Raw genomic sequence first — 24,045 nt, 5'->3', positions numbered from 1 at the left:
CTGGGGCCAGGAAGAAGTACTTCCATCATCATTTCCAAGAAGTGAGTTGAAATAGATATAGTTGCTTTAAAAAAAGAATAAGAAGTTACTTGCTTTTCCCCAAAAGTTTTACAGATAGTTCATATGCTTTACCAGACACCCTAGGAATTCCAGGTTAAGTGGTGACTTTAGGCTACAAAAAATACAAGGGGGACCGATCCCATAAGGTTGGCTTTTACCCTTCACCATAAAATTAAGTTTCACTTTATTACTCAAGTACTTTATTTTAACTTTTATTAAACAAACCAAATCCAAGAACTTTTCACTGCCTTACTAGAGGGTTGCCTCACAACTGAACCTTCATTTCTGGAGGGGGAGAAACCATAGCTTCAGGCACATGACTGAAGTTTCACCATGTCCCATCATAAATGCTCCAACATCACCAGAGACACAAGGCTGTGAAAATGAGAGAAAAAAATAGTCACAGAAGAGATGCAGGCAATCACACAGCCCAAGACATGCTCCCCCACCCTTGACCCCAGACTCAGGAGAGCTCTAGGACTGCATCCTCTTCCCACATCTCCCTGACCACGTGCCAAAGCACTGTATGAAGCACTAGGGATAAAGACAAGGTCAAATCCAAGTGAATCCAAGTGACTTAAGAGTTCAGTAACTCTCAGTGTTGCCACATGGGTCTATTAACAGAAAGACCGTAAGAGGGACAAAACAAAACAAGAGGGTAGGGGTAAGTATACATGAAATTACACAAGGATTTTTACCAATAAAAGGGGAAAATCCCCACCCATACAAATAAACACGTGTCAGTGATTTTGTTTCATTTGTAAATGAGGGAACTGGAGAGCTTTACAATCACTTCAAAGATTCAAAACAGTTGCTCCATCAGGGATGTGGAAAATTATTTTTTTAACAAAACCCGTCCATACCCCCAGGGCAATAATTAATGGCATCTTCAAAGGATATAAACTGCATTTTTAGAAGTCATTTACATTACCTTCCATTCTAAGACTTGGGTCAAAGACAATGAAAAATGAGACATGGAGTTAGCAGAGGGCACACCAGATAAAAAAACACTAAAAAATTTTTTGCTGACTTCAGTTTTTCCTACAAATAAAAGCGGTTAAGAGGTATCCTCAATAGAGGAAATACTAAGAGCAGTTAGTTTTAAAGAAAACGTAGCTCCTGGGTGAAATACGCAGTAACAGTAAGGGTTGCTTTGCAAATAGCCACATCAAGATCAACCCAATCCCTCCCTAACCCCTCACCATTTCAAACCTCAGCATGAGGACTTCTACCCAAACCTCTCTACGGAAGGTACTTCTTGAGCTTCTCCACCACCTCTTGCGGCTCAGGGAACTTTAGTTTGCGTGGGGGCCCCTTCTTAATCCCAGTCCAGAGCTCTGCACCTGGGGAAAAATCCAACAAAGCGAAGTTACTACCTCTCCTCACTGCTGGCCCTTCCCGTCCTCGGATCTCTGCCCTCTCCTTCCAGACCCGGACCGACCCCTACTCACTGCTGCCGTCTGGGCGTAGCAGCGTCACCTCGAAGCTGCCCCTCCGCGGCTTGGCAGGGTTCAACTTCACTGGAAGCTCCGGAGCCTCCAGGCGCAGCGCCTGGCTCAGGGCCGCGGCGTTGCGCCCGTACACGCGTCAGCTCGTGCTACGGAGAGAAGGCTAGAGTCAGAGGCCAGGGCCCAGGGTGTAGGACGCCCTTGCTCCCTTCCCCGAGACTCCCCAGGCCCCTCACCAATGCTCGATAACTACGGTCGCTCCCTCCACTTCCTTCTGGCCGCCAGCCAACTTCTCCTGTTTCTCAGGTGCCGCAACCACTGCCGCCTCTGCCTTTCGCTTCCTCCCGCGAGAAGCCATAGCACCTGGAGCCTAGCCCGCAACCGAGCCGACCCGGGGCGGGAAAAGGGTGGGGATGCGGCTACTCGGCGGTCCCGGAGCAGTGGACGGCCCTACTCCTAGCTCCGAACCGCAGGCCAGAAACACCCCTACCAGAACCCCCCGAAGCAGCGGAAACCGTAGCGGGAACGCTCACGTGGCCGGTAGGCGGGGCCTCCGGGCACAGCCAGTCCGCATGCAGTATGGGGGAGGTAAATATGGCGAGCCAGACCTAACGACGTGGGCCTGCGGTCCGGTACAGCTGGGGCGGGGTTTAGGTAGCTCCGAAGACGAAGCTGGCCTCAGGTTCTTCTGTAACCGCGAGGTTAGCTGATTAACCTGCATCACGAACTCGACCCTCGGCCCTGAACATCTCCTCCCTGGGACCTGCGGCCCAATCCCGAACCAAGTCCGGTCTTAACATGGTGGTGAGGGTCAGCACTCTGGATTTACGGAAACTCGTTTTCCCCAGCTCTCTTTAATCCTGGCTATCAATGACTGGCATTTGGTGAAACTAATGAGAATGACCTTGGAAGTTAATTAGAACTTAAGCAATTCCTTTGCAGTTGCCTTACCTTGTTAATACTTGAGGAACACAATGAGACTGCGCAAATCAAAAGGAAACCCCAGTCTCTTTATTATGGAAAACCATTAACTCCAGCGGGAGAGTAGGTGGGAGGGTTAGTGAAACCCCAATCCTGTCCATGGGCTTTCTCCTCCAGGCTCCACCACACAAAGGAAGGTCTCAAACTTCTATTCCACTCCCTCCCAACCTCCATTAAAAATAGATTATCAAATACTATGTTCAGTGAGAAAGCTCTGTAGTTAAGGGTTCGTCCAGTGACAAAGTTAGGTTTATAATCTTTAATGAAGGCCACAGGCCAATCCAGAAGAGCCTAAAGCAGCAAGGGTCCTTGAGGGAAAATTTTAGTGCAGACTCTGTACCCTGGCATCTTATGTTAGGGCTCAATCTACTGTAAGAAGTCTGTGTAGGTCCACTAAGGAATACAGACACCAGAGCATGGTGGAGATGAGTGGTGGGCAGCACTTGACAGTGACCCAAGCTTGGAAGGAAAGCATTTCCCCTCCACTCTATGAGACCTCTCCCTTCCTCCACCAAAGTAGTTGGCCACAAGACTGGTCTTCCTGGAGCGTGCCTGTGAATTCCCTGAATGCTTCTTGAAAATCAGAAGCAGCACCGGGCCCCATCCAGCACAGCCAAACAGGGCAAACATAAATAAAAGGTGAGACCTCAAGCAAGGCTGTGGTTACAGAAGGGGCAGGGCTTCAAAGGTGCCTGGGACTGACCAGCGAGGAAGCACTAGCAAGGCAGGGGACCTATTTGTCCTTCTTGCTTTCCCCATTTGGCACTGCCATGGGATTTGGGGTCACAGGCTGCTCCTCAGGAATATTATCTCCGGCCTTCCGTTGCTTCTTGGCCCGTTGATACAATTCATTCAAGCTGAATTCACGGATCACGTTCTCCTGCACAAAAGAGATGTACATATCAGGGATGGAAGGGAGAGTTCACAGCCTGGGAAGTAAGACGTACTCAGGCACAGTCTAGGAAAAGAAAACGAAGGACTGAAATCTACTCTTACCTAAATCTCTTCTATGGGTACCTGAAAAGTCAACTAATATTTAAGCACCCATTATGTGCCTATCACTCTGCCAAGAATTATAGCTATACTGTTGAATGGAATCTGAAAAACAGCCCTGTTGGCCAAGTGTTACCATCTCCCATTTACACAAAGGAACCTGGGGCCTACAGACTAAGGCCTTTGAAACTTAATCTTAACTCATAATTCCCCAGTATTAGCAGGTCTGGTACACGATAGAAGCATAATATAAATTTGCTGAGTGTAGCTCAGTGGACTGAGTATGGGCCTGCAAACCAAGGTGTCACTAGTTCCATTCCCAGTCAGGGCACATGCCTGGGTTGCAGGTCAGGTCCCCAGAAGAGGGCACAAGAGAGACCACCACACACTGATGTTTCACTCCCCCTCTTTCGCTCTCCCCTCCCCTCTCTCTAAAAATGATAAAAAAATATTTTTAAAAACTTGCTGAGTGAATTCATAAATGAGATCCAATAAAGAGTCCACACTCTCAAAGCTTGTAGAAAGTGGCAGAACTAGGAATTGGACCCAGGTTGGGCTCCAAAGCCCACCCTACTGTGTCATAACCTTCTCCAAACCACTTGCCCACTCTTTTCTGTACCTCAGAGAAAGTCCAAGAGACAGCTCGTCCTTTCTTGTCAATCTGTGGCCGCCGCATGACCTCCTTTCCACCTTGGAACAGGATCAGGGTAGGAAGCTGCTTGGTGAGGGGGGATGTGCTCACTTTGTACCTGCAGGGCCCAGAAAGTACTCTGTAAATGCATCTGTATACATCACTCCAAGCGATTCCCTGTTTAGACCATCCACCCAGGACCTTACATACCGGGTACTAACATCAGTGTAGCGTCCAACGTCCACTTTCCCAAAATTTAGTCCCGTACAGTTGTACCTGAGAAGAATGTATTATTTAACACAGTGAAAGAAGAGAGAATGGATCAAGGGTAGTGTAATAAGTACAGCTATTCAAGGGGATGCCTTTGGTTGCAATGTGCAAAAACCAAGGCCAAAAACAAAGAAAAAGTAAAGCCTCTCAATTTCTGTCATTCCCCTGATCTGCACTACTCACTTGAGGGAGAGATCAGCATAGATTGGAGCAAATGATTGGCAGTCATTAGACCAATTGGCAAAGAACTCCACAATCCAAGTGACCCTCTTGTCCCGTTCCAGCTCTTCCTGCAACACACAGGGAGGAAACAGCGAGCTGAATCACACAGGCTCCTGGAACGGTTCAGCCCTTTGAGTCTAGTTCCTCTTCAAGGCTTCCCCTCTCCATCTCCCTTAGCTCCCATGATGAACCACAGTGCACTTGACTTCCATGCTGAAGCATGGTTGCTCCTCCTAGTGAGCAGGGAGCACAACTACAAAATTACCCACAAGGGACCCAAAAAACAGGGAGAAGGATGAGCGCTCACATCAATGGTTTTATCGTTGAAGTACTTGATGTACTCAGGGCCCATGTACAGGGGAGGTTTGCATGTCATCAGGAACACTGAACACACAAAAAAAGATGTCAGAGGAAACACATAAGGCCTTGGGCAAGGATTTACTTTCAAACCAACTCAGACTTTAAGCACCAAAAAATACACTTTGTGGTATTCCCTTTCTCTTAAAATAAAGTCTCTGTAAGATTCTTACCGTCTAAGCCACATACATAATTAGTTAGGAACAGATATGGAAAACGAGCCTGGAGAAACTGGTTTGGGATTTGGTTCCCACAACCCAGTCTTGCAGTCTCCTTACCTATGCAGAATGTGACGTAAAGCAGGCCCATGCGAATATCCAGGCGGAAGAAAAGTATGGCATTGGCCACTTTACTAAACATGAAGATGTTGCCTATATGTTGTTCCACAGTGACTGAAACACAGAAATGTCACAGGTCAGGCTGGGTTGCATGCTCCTACATCCCATTCTTTGTCCCTTTTCCTGGAGTACTTTGAAATGGGAGAGCGGCAAGAGGGATAAAAGTCCAAGGTCAAATTCAGTACTGGCATGATATGAGGGACTAGTCAGTAAATAATGCCCCTCTCATAATGAATGAGAACACCTCTGGAGGGCTTTAGACCTACTTTTGGGAGACAGAAAAAGACTAAACTTACTGGACCTGCGGTTCTTCATCATCACAATGGCACTGAGAAACATCAGGATCTCTACTTCCCTCTGCAACAGAATCAAAGTGGCAAGAATGCCATCAGTAGAGATAATACAGGTGGGTGAGGGAGCCACATATGGAACAAAAACCAATAGATATCCTGGAGTCGGCTAAGTCACAGTATGAAAAACACCAGTCAGAAGATCCAGGTTTGCCCCAGCTGGTGTAGCTCAGTGGATTGAGTGTCAGCCTTCGAACTAAAGGGTCACTGGTTCAATTCCCAGTCAGAGCACATGCCTGGGTTGAGGGCCAGGTCCCCAGTAAGGGGCACACAAGAGGCAACCACACATTGATGTTTCTCTCCCTCTCTTTCTCCTTCTGTTCCCCGCTCTCTAAAAATAAATAAATAAAATCTATATTAAAAAAAAAAATCTAGGTTCAAGTTCTAATCCTGCCACAACCTGGCTGGTGCCTTTCAGTGAATCAACTGCTGAGCTGTTTTCCTCTACTGAAAATCTATTTTAAAATGCTATTGTGAAGATTAAATGATAACAAATATAGAAGAGTTGTATTAAGTATGTATAAAACTGTGAGATATTACAACCAACTCAGTGTGACCCTGGGAAAATAGAACTTTTCCAGGGAGACTTTCTCACTAATATTTCATTCGTATAATATATGCTTATTTCATTTGGTTTTATTTAGGTTAAATCATTCCTCTTCACCCCATATACAGTGATAATCCATGTGCCGCCTTCAATATAATTTGAGAGCTGAAGGAGGCACCCCAGAGCTCTCATAGACCCTTGTCAGCAATCTTGGCTTTAAGTTCTGTCCCACATTCTAGAACATAAGCTCCACGTTAGCAAAGTTAGACAGACAATAAACACAACAAAGGAAAACAGAGTAAGTTTAAAGAATAAAAGCTGCAATGGCGAATAACGGACCATGTGAGAGAAAGTGTGGGAGGAGGACAACTATAGATTGGCTGGTCTAAGGCCTTCCATACCCTTGTTTATAATACAGAGGCCAAATCATTGTCAGACAGAACCACTGAATTGTGATTTAGAGCTAGGAGTCAAGAACCCAGGTTTTTAGCCTCAATTTCCAACAAAAAGAAACTTGCTGTATTTAGAAGTAGCCATGTAGAGTGGGGGGTTAGGGAAAATGAGAGACCCCAATAAACCCATCATTAAACCGGAAAACCTATTTAACACTACACCGTAGAGTATCGGTTGTTCTCTCTCTTCCTGGCGTGGCTGACTAGGAGCTGGGTCTCACTGACACTGCCCAACCTCAGGTGACACCATTGTAACACCTATTGCTAGCCTAGGAAAAGATCAAAATTCAGAATTCAAAGTATGGTTTCTATTGAATGTGTATCACTTCCACACCATCCTAAAGTCGAAAAATCGTAAGCCGAATGATCTTAAGTCAGGGGCCATTTGCAGTTAAATTTTTTTTAATACGAGTAAAATATATATATACCCTTCCAGTATTTTGTATATTATTAGACAAGAATACTCAAAGAAACTACATAAAATTTCCCTGCATTTATTAAGTATGGCTACATTTGAACTAATTAATAATGCTGTCTGGGAAAGCACAGAGGAGGTATGAGAGAGTAAACAAGGATTGGAGGATAAAAGTAAGGGAGTGGGTTCTGGTAAAGGTCAGGACTCATTTTTGGGACTGGAAAAAAGTCCAAAACTCAGGACAACCCTCAGAGCACTGAAGCTTCTACACAGCAGAGAGCACAAGTCTTCAACTCATTTGTCCGAGTGGTCCTTCCACCCCTACTCAGAAGTACAGCAAGAGGCTTGCAATAGATTGTTGTTGCTTTTTTTAATTTTATTTATTTTCAGAGAAAAGGGAAGGGAGGGAGAAAGAAAAGGAGAGAAACATCAGTTGGTCTCGTCTGGCACACACCCCCAACCAGGAACCTGGCCCACAATCCAGGCATGTGCCCGGCCTGGGAATCAAACAGGTGACCTTCAGTTCACAGGCCGGTGCTCAATCCACTGAGCCACAGCAGCCAGGGCGGGATAGATTACTTTACAATTGTATTTTTTACCATTCCTTTTCAATAGGCATAAGAATTGTATTTATCTTTACATTGACAGGATGCAGCATAGTTCCTAACACATAGTGAGCACTCTGGAATGTTGACTGAATTCAGAAATGGGTAATAAGAGTGTGTGGGTACTATGGCCAAGAGCGCGGTTTCAAATCCCAGTTGTGACCTTGGACAAGTCTCCTAATCACGCCGAGATCAATTTCTTCACCAATAAAACGGGCACACTACTACTTGTCCTGTTTATCTCACTGGCTCCTTGTGAGGCTTCACATTTGAGCAACACTGTTAAACGCTGTACCCACATGCGTCGTTTGGGCAGGGTCCCATCTTAATTAAACACGAAGACGTTTAGATTAGATGACGGTCCAGGCCCTATACTCCAATGGCAAGTTTGCTACAGGTTCAGAACCTCTGGTGTCCTCAAAAAGGCGAACCTCGGGTCACTTGGATGCAACCGTGGGGGAAGGGACGGTCAAGGTCGCAGGGTCCTAAGGTGGGGGTCGCTTACCCAGTCAAAGTCACATGGGTTGCCGTCTTCGCGCTGTGTGGGGAGAGTATAACAGACCGGGGGCAGCTTCCTTACGAGTAGGAAGGCAGCCGAGAGCAGGGCTGACAGAAGGTAATAAGGTCGGGCCAGCCACCGTGAAAGGCGCGGCACCGAATACACCAGGGCAATCAAAGGTGCCAGGACCGCCATTTTCTTGGCCCGGCGGCGACTGGCAGCTCTCCGGCGTTGGTGGGTTTTGCCCCGCCTCCCTCACCATTGAGACTTTTATTGGGCTGAGTGTCGGCTGCACCGCCTCAGAGCCCGGAAGTAGATCTCTGATTGGACGCTACGGTAGGGAGACAGTGGGAAAAGATTGTGATACTTTATTGGTCAATCTAGCTGTCACTTTTTCCACCTAAGTCATTTTATTGGGTGTGCGGTAGAGGAGTAGGTGATTAAATAAGGTTAAATAGTACTTCCTTAACGTACTCCTAGAGCGACGGAAGTAGTTTCCGGAAAAAGGTAAGCGGTCCCGAAGTACCCAATGATAAGCGACTCATGGAGGAAGAGGGCGGTACACGGGGAAACGATTGTCCAATGAAAACCATTAGCGCCAGATGTCGTGACAGCGCCGGGGTGGAAGGAAAGATGGAGAATTTCACTGCGCTGTTCGGGGCTCAGGCCGACCCACCACCACCCCCAACCGCACTTGGCTTTGGACCGGGAAAACCTCCACCACCGCCTCCCCCACCTCCAGGCGGAGGACCCGGCACGGCTCCGGCCCCCACCGCGGCCACGGCCCCTCCCGGTGCAGACAAATCAGCAGCTGGATGTGGTCCCTTCTACCTAATGCGGGAACTTCCAGGTGAGTACTAGGCCTGGCCCGAGCTAGCCAATCAAATCGTAACGAGGGGGTGATGGGCGTGGTTCTTAGGCAGACGGAGGTGCGAGGTAACCAGGCAACCCGTGTCTGGACCCTGGAGCTCTAAGTCGAAAGGCCACTGTGTAACAAGTTGGAGGAGGTGGAAATCTAGAGTTGTTTTGGACATGTTACGGCTCCACAATGCCCTCAGTTCATCTCAAGTCCAACTGCTGTATCAAGAGTTGAGGGAAATAATAGTGAATATTGGTACAATACTTTGAAGTTCACAACTCAGTTATATATGTAGGAAAACTTAATACAGCCCTCTGAGGTAGGCATTGTTATCTGTATTTTACAGCTGAAAAAAAATGAAGCATAGAGAGGTTGACTTTCCTTTGGTTAGTTAATGGTTGATGAACCTTACCTATTCTTTTTGTACCTCTGTATATTAATCATTTGACAGATATTGAATATCTGTTCTGGGCAAATGCTGAGTGTGTAGGAAGAGGTGGGGAGGACATATGGTAAACGAGATTAATAAGGCTGGTCCTTGCTATTAAGGAGCTTATTTTACTTAGGGATGCAAATTATGTGGTGTAAGGAGAGTAATCATATTTCTTGTCAAAGCCCATCTCATTACTTTGTGGTCATGCCTCACAATAGTTAAGAACTACATGATGGTTTTCAACATGTTATCTAGAATGACAGCAAGAATAAGTTGTCACTTGAGCTGGACCTTGACGAAATTATATTGGTGAAGAATGTTAGAAAGAATTTTCATATAATTAGGTCGGTTTCCCTAAAAGGAAACATTATGAGGGGTGATTTTTTTCAAGAGATGATGGAGACCCTTCTGCATGTATCAGAAATTTTGCATAGGGGACTGGTGGTTGAGCAGACCCCAAAGCTAAGTTATAATAAAATCTGTGCCAAAGAAATTTGAGCCTTTCCCTGAAGATAATAGGAAACCATTGAGATTTTTAAAAAGATTTTATCTAGATAGAGGGGAAGGGAAGGAGAAGGAGAGGGAGAGAAACATCGATGTGCACTTGGTTGCTTTTCACACGCCCCCCCAACTGGGGACCTGGCCTACAACCCAGGCATGTGCCCTGACCAGAAATTGAACCGGTGCCCTTTCATTTCGGTTTGCAGGCTGGCGCTCAAGCCACTGAGCTACATCAGCCAGGCCCCACTGAGATTTTTGAACTGAGGAGTACTGCTTTTAAAAATACCTAGAGAATGGGGAGTACCATGTATTGAAATAAAGAAACCATGAGTGAGGTGGGGAAGTTTTAGAGTTTATAAAAACATAGTGTCTGGCCCTGGCTGGGTAGGCCATTTTGTTAGACCATCGTCCCAATATGCCAAGGTTGCCAGTTTGATCCCCTGTGAGAGCACATACAAGAATCAATCAACGAATGCATAAGTGGAATAACAAATCGATGTCTCAGGTGCTCTCTCTCTCCTCCCTTCCTTTCTCTCTCTAAAAATCAATCGTTAAAAAAAAAAAACATATTATGTAGAGGGAATTGACTAAGAGGAAGTTGGAAATGCAAGATTCGTTTTCAAGAGAGGAATCAGGGCTGGAGAGAGTTATAAATCATCTTCATACAACTAATAGAAAGTTGGACCGACTCTTAAGAATTCAGAAAAAGCAGACTGTCTTCTCACCTGAGCCTTGAGCGTAACCCCCTATAAGGAGAGGAGCCAACAGAGAGGGGGGATAAAATCAGGATACTATAATGGCAGGAGGCAGTGCTGAGTTATGCGAGGTACTGTGGCACTGTGACTCCTGCCATTAATAGTAGACCACTCTTCTGAGATGTTTGACATGAAAAATCAAGGAAAAGAAGAGAGTAAAGCCTAGAGGTCTGGAGTTAAAAAAACACCTGGTTCACTTAGTAGTTATTCAGCATCGAGGATGTGTAGGTTTGGACACCAACAATACGAGAACGAACAAGACATTGTCTCTACCCTCAAGGGCTCACAATTCAGAACCTGTTTTCCCAAATGAATGATTATAAACAAGCCATTTATGTCATTTGTAACTTTTGTGTTCATCATAACTCTAGATGAAAAGTTGTAGGCTAGATATAGCCCTCTTTGTCACTAGATCCATATTAAATTACTAATAAGTTCATATTCTTTGGAAAAAGCCATGCAATATTTTATACCAATCATGCCTCGCATTTCTATAGTACTCTATACTCTGCAGTATGTTTTCATTTGTATCTTGAAAACAATTCAGTGTACTTAAGATAGTTATTACCACATTCCATGTATAAGAAGCAGCTGAGGCGTAAAAGACAGCTAGGGTGAGAAATGATGAAAGAAATGTGCGATAAGAAGTTGGGCAACTCAAATTCCCAGTATTGTGAGGAGTAATAAAGATGGTGATAACGCAAGTTAGATGGCAGTAGCTAGAAAAAGCTCCTGGCTGTTTTTCTGTGTAAAGGTGATCAGTAGTTCTTGCTAGGGAAAAAAAATAAACATGGGGAGCCATTGGGTCATATTTGGCCCTTAGCTTGGTTGTGGCTGAGCTGTTAGGTATTATTATCCTGGTCGTGGCCGAGAGTGTAATTCCTCACTACCTGTTTTATGAAGAGCACTCAGAGCAGCGCTTACATGGAGTAAGTATCATGGAAGTTAGTGTTCTGGTTAGTCCAGGGAAGAGCGTCTCCTTTGCTGGGTGACAGCAGTTTCCATCTCTGCTCTAGTTGCATTTTTGCCTATTTTTTTTCTAATTCCCATTTTTAAATATTTTTAGTGTTTTATGTTTACTTTTGCTATTCTCACTGTAAAATTTAATTGTTTTGTAGTTCTCACTTAAAAGATTCCTTATTTAGGCTAAAATACAGTTCTTCACTTTTCCCTCTGGAAAATACTCTACTCTGTTTCTTCTTATCCATGAAATGTGGCAGTAACTATTTTAAGTACACTGAATTTTTTTTAAGGTTTCAGTGAAAACATACTGAAAAATATGAAGTGTTGTATAAATGTAAGGCATTATCAGTATAAATATTGCGTGGCTGACTTTTTAAGATATTTTATTTGCCCTGGCTGGTGTGGCTTAGTGGATTGAGTGAGCACTAGCCTGTGAACCAAAAGGTCGCTGGTTTGATTTTCAGTCTAGGGCACATGCCTGGGTTGTGGGCCAGGTCCCTAGTGGGGGGCACTCAAGAGGCAACCACATTTCTCTCCCTCTCTCACTCTCTTCCCCCAGGTCTAAAAAATAAATAATATCTTTTTAAAAAGTTTTATTTTTTTCCTGCATCCTCTAGGCAGCACCGAGCTGACAGGCAGTACCAACCTGATCACACACTACAACCTGGAACATGCCTACAATAAATTCTGTGGGAAGAAGGTGAAAGAGAAGCTGAGTAACTTCCTGCCTGACCTGCCAGGGATGATTGATCTGCCAGGTTCCCATGATAACAGCAGCCTCCGCTCCCTCATTGAGAAGCCCCCTATTCTTAGTGGCTCTTTCAATCCTATCACAGGGACCATGCTGGCTGGCTTTCGCCTCCACACTGGCCCGGTGAGTCCCCTGTTGGGGAGGAAGGAGGCATATGGGGCATCCTGAAAGTCATGGAACTAGTTTCTCTGTCCAAGTCTGTTCCTTCCTGACTTACTGAGCTGAACAGACAGTGGCAGCAGGGTATTTCCTCCCTTCACTCACCTGGACCTTTCTTTGGTTCCTTCAGTTGCCAGAGCAGTGTCGTCTCATGCATATTCAGCCTCCCAAGAAAAAGAATAAGCACAAGCACAAACAGAGCCGTACCCAGGATCCTGTCCCCCCAGGTAAGAAGCAGTTCTGTTCAAAGCCAGAAAGCCTGTTCTGAATCTGGTTCGGTCTTCCTCAGTTGAGAAAAAAGTTAGGTTCCTTACAGAGCCCTGGACTCCCAAATTGTCCTGAAAAAAGAAACTGATACACTGGGGTCTCTGGGGCAAGTAGTAGGACCTTTGGGACAGAGACCTTAGCAGTGCCTCTATATTGTCTCTGGCCGTTTGAACAAAAGCAGTTGTCCTTGACTGGGGATTTTCCTGTACTTTGCAGAGTTCTGTCTAGGAGGGAATTTTGAGCTCTAACAGTTGATAGGCACCTAATGTCTCCTACAGAAACACCATCTGATTCAGATCACAAGAAAAAGAAAAAGAAAAAAGAAGAGGACCCTGAACGGAAAAGGAAGAAGAAAGAGAAGAAGAAAAAGAAGGTAGGAGCCTATGGGTGCAACACAGTGTTTCCCCATTCTAGGTAGGTAGTGTCCTTGGCCACAGTTTGGGCCCGAGATTGAAAACCCAATGCAGTTTGCAGTGTTTTCCTATACAGCCCTGATCAAGGCCAAGGCTGTTTCCTAGTGGTACTCTTATCCCTCCTTTGTCTTCCCCAGAACCGACACAGTCCAGACCACCCAGGTATGGGCAGTTCTCAGGCCAGCAGCAGCAGCAGCCTCCGCTAACAGGACCACTGGACTGCCAGAAGGACTTTTCCTGCTGTACTAAACCTACTGTCAAAAGCTGCCTTCCTGGCTCTTGGACACTGCCTTAGGAGCATCCCCTGCACTGGAACGGAAGCCAGTCCTACTGTGCTCAATTAAGAGTAATGCATTATGAGAGAGAAGGGCCATGCTTTTGTAAGGCTCAGCCCAGCTTTTTCATGGACATCACTTCCTTTCCGAGGAAGCTTTCTTTTCATCTTTTGTGCAGTGTGTCTGATTTAGGACCTTATCTGATGTTAGGGTTTTTCTTTAAAAAAAAAAATTGCATTTATCAAACTGGCTGAAGTATGGCTTCCTGTTAACAGAGGTAAGTGCCTTTCAGTGAGAGACAGGGTTTGAATGAAGGTATGCTAAGGTCTGGGGGGATTCATCAATAGGCAAGGAACCAACCAAAGTAAGATTGGGGCACATGGTCCAGAAGTTAAGCAAAGCTTGTTAATATCTTGCCACAGCAGACACATAATACCTTGTCCCTAATGTTGAGAACCAAACACCTGGGTGACCTTCAGGCTCTATCTGAAGAGCTCATCCAGTTAGGGCTCAACTATATTCTAGGTCAATTTTGTTTTGAACCAGAATAGCCAACTGAGAAAGCACAGGTTGATTCTTGGTCAAGCCCATGATTTTTTTGAAGTGATTATTTGGCCAAAGGTAAATGCCTCTCATCTTTATAAGAACTTCTGACCTGCCTCATTCCTTAGTTAAAATGAAGTATTTGGCATGCAAAAGCATTTCTAAGCTTCTAAGACAGCAACAAACAGGCAACCTAAACTAACAAAATGTAAAATCAAGTCCCTTCGATCTTTACAACAGGCCAGGTAACTGAAGAAATCTGAGGAAACCCAGCCTAACGTAGTCTGACTTGAAACTCAGTTTGACAGAACAGTTACAGTCTGTTGTTATGAGCCAAAGTTGTTCCCAGATCAGCAGGCAGAAAACCACTCATTTAGTTCCAGTCTTAATCCAGAATTTCAGAGCCAGTGTTTATATACTTAAAGGGTTCTGGCCAGTTTTCTGAGGTTTACTGTGTAGGGATGCCTGTTAAAACTAGGGCACAGCACAGGAGATAACCAAATTGAACTGCCGCCCATGTGTACGGAAGGCCTTCAGCAGGCTTTCATACTTTGATCATCCACCGTCTCCCATTGGCTACACCCAAAATGGACACACTTTGCAGAGGCATTTCTGTATTAAGGAACGAGTGTGGCACATATCAAGAGTTCTCTAAGCTTCAAAATGCCAAGTTTTAGTGGTTGCAAATGATTTTTTTTTTCAGGAGTTTTTAAATTAAATCACCAAGAGGGGGAAAAAAATAAAACAAAGACCTGTTGTTTTAAGTGGTTATTTTCACTGTTTTCCTGCCTAAAGATGGGTCAGGACCGGAGAAACTCATGAGGTTTCCTTCGCAACTCCCCACCAGAGATCATTCACCCTGCCTTAACCGGACAAAACAACGCAAGTCGGGGGGAGCTGGTTAGATCAGGATTTGTTTTTATTCCTTGTTGCTTTAAAATGGCTAATCAGAATAAAAAATAAAAGGGCCTCTTATTTAGAGGCTGGGGTCTCCTCTATTCAGAGGTTAGAACCCAGGTGTCCCCTCTACCCAGCACCATATTGAGGTGGGCTGAGGGGTAACCCCCAAGGGACATCTGGAGGGGCCTAGGCCTGCCACTCCTTTTCTCTATCCCCAGTTTTTGGCATATGATGAAAAATATTGCTTTTTGGATTCTTCTCCTGGCCTTGGATTTAAAAATGTTAACTGTGTGCGATGGGGGAAGGGATTGAGGGGCTAGTTGAAGAAGCCCACCCTAATCCCTCTACCCCAAGAAAAGGGGGTTATCCAGTTGTTTCTGGAGCTTGGCCGGGCTCTTCCTGACCTTCCCACCACCAAACACATCATGGGGCCGTGACCCCTTTCCTGGGGAAACTAAGTGCCAATGAGCCTAGAAAACTAACTCTCCTCTCCCTCCTCTGACCAAGACCTCAGACTCGCCTCTCCCCATTTTCTTTCCTGATCACTTAGCACCAACAACAGCGGTGCTATTTTCTTAATTGTAATGGACAAAAGAGGGAACCCTGGGGAAAAGGAAGACTTATAGCCACGTCTCCTCTCTTTTCCTGCTGGTCTGAGGAATGGGAAGAGTAAGACCCCCCTCCTTAAACATATCCCTCCCTCATCTTCCCATCCCAGGATAGATATATAATTTCTTTGTTATTTATAATATATATATATGTACACATACACCTGGTAACGCAGAAGAGGAAAAAAATAGATTCCGTAACAATAATAAAAAAAATTATTTCTGGTTTAAAAATGATCTGGTTCCCTCCAGGGCGAGCAATTGCACAAACGTCCACTGAGTCTGGTCCAGGGATTAAGGAAGGGAAGGTCTTAAAAGGTAAAGGGGGTTGCTACCCCAGTCTTAGGGCCCCAACTCTCCGACTCCCCAACCCCATTGCATTTTATAAAACGCTCCTCATCCTCTTGGAATCAGTGGTTTAAAAAATGTCCATGCAGGGGAGGGGAGCCCCTTGAGGAAAGGAAGGTGGCCAACTGGGGGGCCCTTTGGTGTAGGCGCAGAGGTGCGGGGGAGGGGAGGTGCCGAAGGCTCACACTGAAATCTCGTAGGTGGTGCCACCTACTCCGGACACCTTCTTGACTCCTCCCCTTGTGGGGCTACTGAGAGGTGGCTGGCCCGGGCCAGGGGAGGCCGAGCCTATACTCTTGGGCTGCCCGTTGGATTTGCTGTAGGCGGTCTTGAGCTGTACGTCATCTCTGGGAAGAAAGGAAGAGAGAGGTGTCAGGAAGTGGGACAAAACATAGAAAAGGGAGATAGTTTTTTTTTTTTTAAATGACGTACTTTTCTACGTATACTTTTTTTAGTGTGACAATGTTTTAATTAAATGGTTTGCACTTAGCACATATGCATACTTTCTTACCCAAACATCCCGTCTTGCTGCCCTGCTTGAAACAAGCCTGATTCCCTATCTCCTATTTACTCCCCCTCTCCAACAGCAGCTATCTTGTATATTTCCTCTCAAATTACTTTTTAGGATGACAGGATTAAGAAAAAAGTACTAAACTTCAGTCTCTTCAACAGGAATGAAGGGGCATGAAGGCAGCTGGAGTAAGAATGGAAATGAAGAGGTATCCACAGGCAGGATAAGCCTGGGTCCGTTCGCACTACCATGTACAAGGGCAGCCCTGATACTCCTGCAGGGCAGGATGCTGATTTTAAGTCAGCTGAGGGCCAGGATGGACTAATACTTACTTGGGTGTCAGTAACGGCTGCAAGGCCACTTCCTCCATCTCCGAGACGCCAGGTGGGGCTTTTTGGCTGCTGTAAGACATAGATCGGCCCAGGTATGGGGCAGTTGGGCCTGGTTCAGGGGACCCTAGTCCCCGGCCTCTTAGCCCATCTGGCTTCCCAAAACGGGGGACAGCTGGACGTCCCAGCGGAGTCTTGCCCAAGGGTGATCTCTTCGAATCATCTGAGGAAGAACTAGTACGAGGGGCATGGCCAGAGCCTGGTGTCGACTGAATGCCTGAGTCCCCCAAGCCTGGTTCTTCCTCGCGGCCTGGGAGTGGGGGTGACTGGCGTAGCAGCTTCTCTCGTTCCTGGAGGGAGGCCACAATATGGCGCGACAGATTGTCGTACCGGACTGGTGAGGGCTCTCGGTGTGCTGGGCCGGTTGGCACCAAATGTGGGTGCCTCTCGGCTTCCCGTTGCTGGGCCAGCCGGGCTGACAGGAAGGGAGAGGTGTAGCCTAAAGGCGGGTCTGGCTCAGGCCCTGCCTGCACTGACTCAAAATCAGGGCTGTCTGAAGGAGTGAGCAGGCTGTCATAAGATAGGCTTCCATTGCGTGTCTGGTTGGCTAGGCTCTTGTAGGAGGTGGAGGTTGTGCCCTCTGAACGAATGGACTGCAACTGGCCCAGCTCAAAGCCTGTGCCCTGGGCTGACTTGAGGCTGGAGGAACGTGAACCACTGGACAGTGGATCGAAGTGAAAACTTTTGCCAAAAGTGGGAGAACGAAAGCTCTCTGGCTCCAAGCTGGGCTCTGAGCGGTAGCTGGGATGGCGGCTGCTCTCTGCAATTGAGGTTGGCTCCTTCAAGCTGTCACCACGACTCAACTGGGGGAGAAAGTAAAGCAGACTGTTAGCGCTGTTCCTCACGTGACAGACGCTAGGCCCTAGAGCCCAAGGAGTCCATCAAAGACAGCACCTGTTGTATGCCAGCAATGTTTAGACCATTTTACATGCATTATCTTGTCTGACCCCTAAAGCAAATCTATGAGTCGGAACAAATAATACCCCATTTTAAGATGCAAAATATAAGACAGGTTAAGTAACTTGCCTGTGATGGGTTTTGAACTCAGGTATGACACTGAATCAGTGCTTTTATCTATTATGCTACATTGCCTCCTTTAATGAAATAACACAGTCAAGGAGATTCAATCCCACTAATATCAACAATTAGTAAAATACCTTTTTTCTTCCCTCTGCCTCTCCCTTCCCTTCTCCCAATCTTCTTTTTCCCAGAACAGTTGGCATACATACAACCCTACTTCTTAGAGAGTACTCAGTACCTTGGCGCTGGAAGAATGAGGCATGGCGGCTGTTGTGCTGCTGCTACTGTAGCCTGGCCGATACTTGTACATGGTAGGTGTGGGGGGGCTGTCCTTGCCCAAGAGGCTGCTATCTGCAGGAAAAAGGCCCAGAGGACACCACTTTACAAACCGCTCTCTTAACCTGGCTAGAGTTCCTTCAAGTATAGGGAAGAACAAAGTAGGAATAGATAGATATACCTAGCCAAAGAAAAGTCCTGGGAACATGATTTTGCTGAAATCAAGACTCAAGACTCCTATTAGCTCAGAACTGCGTGAGAGAATGCACCTAACAGGTCTAGGGTGCTCTCTGGTCTGTCTAGAGATGACAGTTCCTTCACAAATGTCCAATTCACTGGCAATAACTTAAGAAACATTCCCTTTCTCTCAGCTGTCCAAAATAGTAGCTCAAGCCCAGGCCAGGTAGCTCAGCTGGTTAGAACATTGTGCTAATACACCAAAGCCACAGGTTCAATCCCCTGTCAGGGCACATACAAGAAGCAACAAATGGTCCTAGTTTGTGTGGCTCAGTGGATTGAGCACTGGCCCATGAACTGAAAGGTTGCTGGTTCAACGCCCAGTCAGGGCACATGATAGGGTTGCAGACGAATTTTCCAGGTGGGAGCATGCAAGAGGTAACCAATCAATGTTTCTCTCCCTCTCTTTTTCTCTCCCTTCACCTCGCTGAAAATAAATAAGTAAATCTTTAAAAAAAGGTGGTTCAAGTACTACCTGTTGGGTGTTCTCAGCCACAACACAAGCATTATCTCCTAGCCCTTGCCTGTCTTCTCTACAGTTCAGTCACCTTCTCACTCCTGCTGCTGCCCTTACCCTCATTAGTAGCCAGGTTGAGGTGTGTTCGTAGCCCCGTGTAACGGCTCAGGTCCGGCTTAGGAGGAGGTGGAGGTTCAGCATCTGCGGACTGGCTCTCTGTAATCTCCAAGCTTCCCTTAGACTGGGTAAAGGAGGACAAAGCAGATTTGGAGAACTGAGCATTACTAGAGGAGTACTGGAGAGTCAATTATCATATATTTCTATCTAAACTGGATGGGAAGACAGGGACAAGAGTTAGTTTGGGAATAGTACTGGATAAAGAAAAGTTTTCAACAAGGGCTTAATCCTGTCACTTATTTGTTCATTTTCACCACTACTTCTTGATCTCTAACCACCTGCAAGCTGCTAAGTCCAATGAAGACATGGAAAGGAATGGACTCAATTTCTCATGTCAGTGAACTTACAATCTAATGGAAAAAAGAAGGTACATATTTAAATAATTTTAACACAAATCAGAAAGTGATAAATACTGTAACAGACAAGTAAACTAAAAGCATGTTTCTATCTCTTTGCCATGAGTGAGAGTCTCTGAGTTACCTAGCTTTGCTCCCCCAATTCCTCACCTTACTTCTCCTCAGCTCTCCCTGGATGCCATTGTCCATGATCTTCACAGTTATCTGCCCATCTGACACTTCTGGTCGAAGGAAGGGAGGTCTGATTACAATGGTCTTCTCTTTCTTTGGTCTCCCCAAATACCTGAGTGTTAAGAGTGAAAGGGCTTTCATTCATTCATTCCAAGGTGTCTACTGGTTGCCTACCTTGTATAAAGCATTTTTTATTTAAGAAGCAGTCTTACCGAGCCAGTGAAAAGATCAGCACTGAACTGATTTCTCTGACTCCATGAAGAACTAGGCCTCAGATACCTTGCTCAAGGCACTCTGGAGTAAATCTCACCCTCAACCCTCAGAGGAGAGTAACCATAACACTTGACGAATATCAAATGAACTCACAGGGTCTACTAAAGGATGGCATGTCTTTCCCATGCAGGCATTTACCTTTCTAAAACAACTCTTCCTAAAGCCAGCCTCCCACCAGACCTTCCCAATACCAGAAGGAGCCCAAAGAAGACAAACATTTTGATGAAGGGTAAACAGCAGACCAAAGGGGTAGATGTACCTGGGTGCTGGGGAACTGCAGAGTACACGGCTGACATTGTTACAGCAGCCATTAGTAAAAGGGTTCACACCTCCCCGGAATTTACCCGTAACCTAGAGGGAGGGAAAAAGGGCCAGATCAGTCAGATGATGGGACCCTGACTTCCAAAGAGCAAAACACAAACCAATGACAAATTATTGTGTACCTACTATCTAGGAGATTAAAAAAAAAAAAAGTAAAACACAATCCTGCCATCTAGCAGCTTATACCTGTGATGGCTAAGAATGGCAACTCTAGAGTCTGTGTCTCTCAGTTCAAATCCTAGGTTTTTCTCACCCTAAACATCAGTTTCCCCATGTGAAATGGGGATAAATCGATCTCTGAATTTTGAAAACTCAGATAATACACAAAAGAGCAAGCAAGGTTAGCTATTATTAAATGCATAAAAATAACTGTCTTTAAGCAGCATTAAAAGCTTCATGGGAGCTGGCCCAGGTCTTCTCTTAAGTTCCTCTAAGCTCAGAGCCCAAACTGTCCGGTATAAGCAGTCACTCTGTAAATGTTTATTAACTAAGAAGGGCCTCTGCTCATGCTTAACATGAGGAGCTGGGCCACCCCTCATAAAAAATATTCTCTGGGTATCCATTTGTGGAAGCACAGGCTACACACTAATCAGAGGGCTAACAGACACATGCCCTGCTCTGCAGAGGTCTCCCATCACTTCTGCCCGTACCTGTTCATTGGTTGTGCGTCCCCTAGCCACCAGCACCACGTGAAATCCCGTGAGGCCAGCTACAGGGATGAAGAATAAGCCAGCCACACACATCACTGCCATTCTGAAGCCCAACAGTCAAGGAGAACAGAGCGACATGATGTCACCTTCCCCAGCTCATAGTGTAGCCATCTTCCCTTGATCCTCACTACCACAGGATTCTACCATCCCCATTCTTCCCCCTCCCAATCCCACAACCCACAAGCCTTGAAGGATACGTGACAGCCGTGCGGACCCCTGAGAGCTCCTCCATGTGATAGAGGACATAAAGGAGGCCAAAGCCAAACACACCCATAATGTGTGCTGTCAAGGAAAGAAGGAAGAGGAAGAAGTAACGGTAGTTCCGGCGACCAATACAGTTGTTCACCCAGGGGCAGTGATGATCAAATTCCTAAAGGCAAAAAGAGAGACTGAGAGGCATCCTTGGACCACAGCACTAGATCACTTTTCAGTCAAGAAGACAAACAAGCCCTGGCTGGTGTAGCTCAGTGGATTGAACACAGGCTGTGAACCAAAGGGTCACCAGTTCGATTCCCCGTCTAGGGCACATGCCTGGGTTGCGGGCCAGGTCCCCAGTGGGGGCCATGTGAGAGGCAACCACACATTAATGTTTCCTTCCCTCTCTCTCTAAAAACATAAATAAAAAATCTTAAAAAAAAAAGACAAACAAATGGAAGAACTTAAGTGTTGTTTTTAGTAATCTGTGATCATGTTCATCATTTAGCTGCAAAATTCAAAACTGGTTCATGCAGTTTATCTTGCTCTATCAATCCGTTAAGGAAGATCTTCCAGAGGTTGGTGATCAAAGGCCAAAGTTGCCTCTCAAAGTTTATCCTATGTGACCAAGGAACTCTGAAAGGGAAGAATGTTAGAGGCTTTACAAAAACATCAAGATTCATAAGAAAAGAGGCGTGGAAGGAAAATCTGGCAGTTAATGGCGAAGTAAAAACTGATTGGAAATAAAGAGTCAAAAATAAAAGCAAGAGATGCAGAAGGACAGGCAGAAAGAGAAACATAGCTAAAATCTGAACGCAACAGCATGATGTTGTAGACACAAGATAACACAAAGCCAAGACAAACAGCCAGAAAGATGAACCAAGGGAAGCAAGGCTAGAGCTATGCATCTTGATGCTGGGAAAGCCTACAGCCACTTGGGGCTCCTCCTGTAACAGAATTTATGCTCTACCTCTTGTGTGTACATCTCCACTAGCACTCTTTGACAGAGCTAAAACACACAGCCAGGTAGTTAGCCAGGACTGTATGTCATACACAGTATTCAATTCTTACTCTATATGAGTAGGAAGATAACATAGGTTAAGCATCAAGTCTTACCCCACTCAGTGTTCTTACCTCCACACAATTGTCACAGACACTGCAGTGGGAACATCGAGGAGGACGGTAGAAGCGGCAGGTGGCACACCATTTCATGCGCACCTGGATGCCCTTGATTTCCACTGTTTTGTAAAGGGGAGCTCGGAAGTCATCTTCCTTATCTTCATCCTCCTCAGCTGCAGGGAAGAAAGTCAAGTAAAAAACAACTGTGCCAGAACTGTACTAAACACTAGGGATAGAGTATGGCCTCTGCCTTCGAGGAACAGACTAATACGGGAGAGACTAGGAACTAGTAACTCTAATACTATGAGATCAGCTGCATATACAACACTATGAGAACACAGATGAGGAAGCAATTTATTCTGCACTGGGACAGGAGGTTTAAGAGAATATGACTCAAAAGTGGCTGTGATATGGTTACACTGATATTCTTCATTTATACAGTACAAATATATTTTTAAAGAAATAAAATATATTAAAGCACATATATATAATTAGTTTGTGCAACAGTTCAGTATCTACAAGAGCAAGACTAAACTATAATAATCCAAGAGAGGACCTAACATCAACTTTTCCCCTATGCACAAAGCCCTTGCCCAAAAGATCTTCCTCTAGTCTATTCATTTCCTGTACATATATATTTGGTATTGTTTCCTGACTCAAGGCAGCCTCTTTCAATTTTCAGCTATCAAAAACCCACCATCCCACTTCAAAACTTACAGGACATTATTTGCCTTCTCATCTACAGTGCACAATTTTTATTTTTTTATCAATCTAGAAAAGATACATGTGGGAAGAAAAAATTAAGTGACAGTGTGGGGGTTAAAAATTAAATTTTCCAGTTTTACTGAGTTGGGGGAATGCTTACAATGTAAGTAAAAAAATGCATGGTAAAGAACTATACAAACAAAAAGATCCCATCTTAAGAATAGAAATAAAAATACATACATCTATGTATTATGTTGTAACTATAACTCTTCAAATGCTGAAGGAAATAGAAACAGTAGTTACCTCTGGGCTGTGAAATTATAGGTGATTGCTGTCTTATTTGTACTTTCTATATAACAAATATTCACTATAAAAGCAAAGATTTAATAAATCTTGAGATTTATTAAAGATTTATTAATACTTAATTTGAAATTTCTGATTGTTCCACACCATCATCTACCAGAGTGAACTCATTCTCTTTTTAAATTAGTATATAGTTCTTTGATTATCTTTATAACTTATTCATATAAACATCTTTCCTATCTTCCCTTCTAACTGAGCTATTTGAAAGCAAGGATCTTTTTTAAAAATCACCCCAAATGGCCAATATTGCCTTCTTCCATATAGAACAGCAATTTTCAGCCTTTTTGATCCCATGGCACACATACACTAATTACAAAAATTCTGCAGCACACCAAAACATGTACCTTTTGCCAATCTGACAAAAAAAAAAAAAAAAAGGGTATAATTTTGACTCCTTCACATGGCACAGCTATTGCTATTAGCTGTTACCATTTTTTCATTTGACACTCTAAGGGAAAAGAGGTCAATGCCCCCAACTAAATAGTCAGGAACTGCATGTTTTAAAAATTATTGTGGCATGCTGATATAGTAGAAAAATATTTGATGAAAGAACACTAAAGGCTCACTAAGACAGCCCTACTTGTCTTTAGGTACTCCAAGTTCCTTTCATTCACCTAGTCTTTGAGACAAAAGTCACAAATGAAGCACAGTGACATGAGCTGTTCTGAGAAAAATGAAATTCACCAAAGGTGCTATCCTAACGCCACTTGTTTCCCTCTTATAAGGTAACCACATTTGAGAGAAAAATGAGATGTCTTCAGCCATTTCTTTCCTTCTACCTCTTAGTCTACTAATGATGGTTCTTCTTCTCACTTGCTGTCC

General features: G+C 44.9%; 4 protein-coding genes across 7 annotated transcripts in view; 1 reads left to right on the top strand and 3 right to left on the bottom strand.

Annotated features, from left to right (window-relative positions):
* Positions 1 to 243: 243 nt before the first annotated feature.
* SELENOH (selenoprotein H) lies at positions 244 to 2,051 on the bottom strand. Its single transcript, XM_028515893.2, has 4 exons — positions 1,745 to 2,051; positions 1,512 to 1,657; positions 1,273 to 1,403; positions 244 to 435 (listed from the first exon to the last, which is right to left on the bottom strand). Exons 1-3 carry the CDS (start codon positions 1,864 to 1,866, stop codon positions 1,303 to 1,305), a joined length of 369 nt encoding a protein of 122 aa, XP_028371694.1. The 5' UTR covers positions 1,867 to 2,051; the 3' UTR covers positions 244 to 435; positions 1,273 to 1,302.
* Positions 2,052 to 2,709: 658 nt separating this feature from the next.
* On the bottom strand, positions 2,710 to 8,426 carry TMX2 (thioredoxin related transmembrane protein 2). Of its 2 annotated transcripts, XM_028515888.2 has the most exons (8): positions 8,175 to 8,426; positions 5,597 to 5,657; positions 5,241 to 5,354; positions 4,913 to 4,989; positions 4,567 to 4,673; positions 4,324 to 4,389; positions 4,102 to 4,231; positions 2,710 to 3,369 (listed from the first exon to the last, which is right to left on the bottom strand). In XM_028515888.2, the coding sequence occupies exons 1-8, from the start codon at positions 8,361 to 8,363 to the stop codon at positions 3,223 to 3,225; spliced, it is 891 nt and encodes a 296-aa protein (XP_028371689.1). In that variant the 5' UTR covers positions 8,364 to 8,426; the 3' UTR covers positions 2,710 to 3,222. The 2 variants fall into 2 exon arrangements, with proteins under 2 accessions (XP_028371689.1, XP_035885362.1); XM_036029469.1 differs by lacking the exon at positions 2,710 to 3,369 and having other exon boundaries at positions 4,139 to 4,231; positions 4,335 to 4,389; positions 8,175 to 8,417.
* A 288-nt stretch (positions 8,427 to 8,714) lies between these two features.
* MED19 (mediator complex subunit 19) lies at positions 8,715 to 15,406 on the top strand. The gene is made up of 5 exons (XM_028516358.2): positions 8,715 to 9,018; positions 12,297 to 12,553; positions 12,720 to 12,816; positions 13,135 to 13,229; positions 13,407 to 15,406. Exons 1-5 carry the CDS (start codon positions 8,751 to 8,753, stop codon positions 13,473 to 13,475), a joined length of 786 nt encoding a protein of 261 aa, XP_028372159.2. The 5' UTR covers positions 8,715 to 8,750; the 3' UTR covers positions 13,476 to 15,406.
* The window catches only part of ZDHHC5 (zinc finger DHHC-type palmitoyltransferase 5), a 22,131-nt gene continuing 13,305 nt past the window's right edge, over positions 15,220 to 24,045 (bottom strand). For all 3 annotated transcript variants that reach the window (XM_028516356.2, XM_028516357.2, XM_036029468.1), the window contains exons 4-12: positions 22,171 to 22,328; positions 21,039 to 21,211; positions 20,782 to 20,884; positions 20,070 to 20,161; positions 19,517 to 19,649; positions 18,951 to 19,074; positions 18,102 to 18,214; positions 16,787 to 17,646; positions 15,220 to 16,290 (exon numbers count right to left, since the gene is read on the bottom strand). In XM_028516356.2, coding sequence (XP_028372157.1) covers positions 16,125 to 16,290; positions 16,787 to 17,646; positions 18,102 to 18,214; positions 18,951 to 19,074; positions 19,517 to 19,649; positions 20,070 to 20,161; positions 20,782 to 20,884; positions 21,039 to 21,211; positions 22,171 to 22,328 — 1,922 coding nt within the window. In that variant the 3' untranslated portion in view covers positions 15,220 to 16,124. The remainder of the gene's footprint in view (positions 16,291 to 16,786; positions 17,647 to 18,101; positions 18,215 to 18,950; positions 19,075 to 19,516; positions 19,650 to 20,069; positions 20,162 to 20,781; positions 20,885 to 21,038; positions 21,212 to 22,170; positions 22,329 to 24,045) is intronic.

This window comes from Phyllostomus discolor, chromosome 6 (genome assembly GCF_004126475.2).
Source record: "Phyllostomus discolor isolate MPI-MPIP mPhyDis1 chromosome 6, mPhyDis1.pri.v3, whole genome shotgun sequence".
Classification (NCBI taxonomy): Eukaryota; Metazoa; Chordata; class Mammalia; order Chiroptera; family Phyllostomidae; genus Phyllostomus; species Phyllostomus discolor.
Note: the sequence above shows the minus strand (reverse complement) of the source record. Positions and strands in the feature narration are given on the sequence as shown.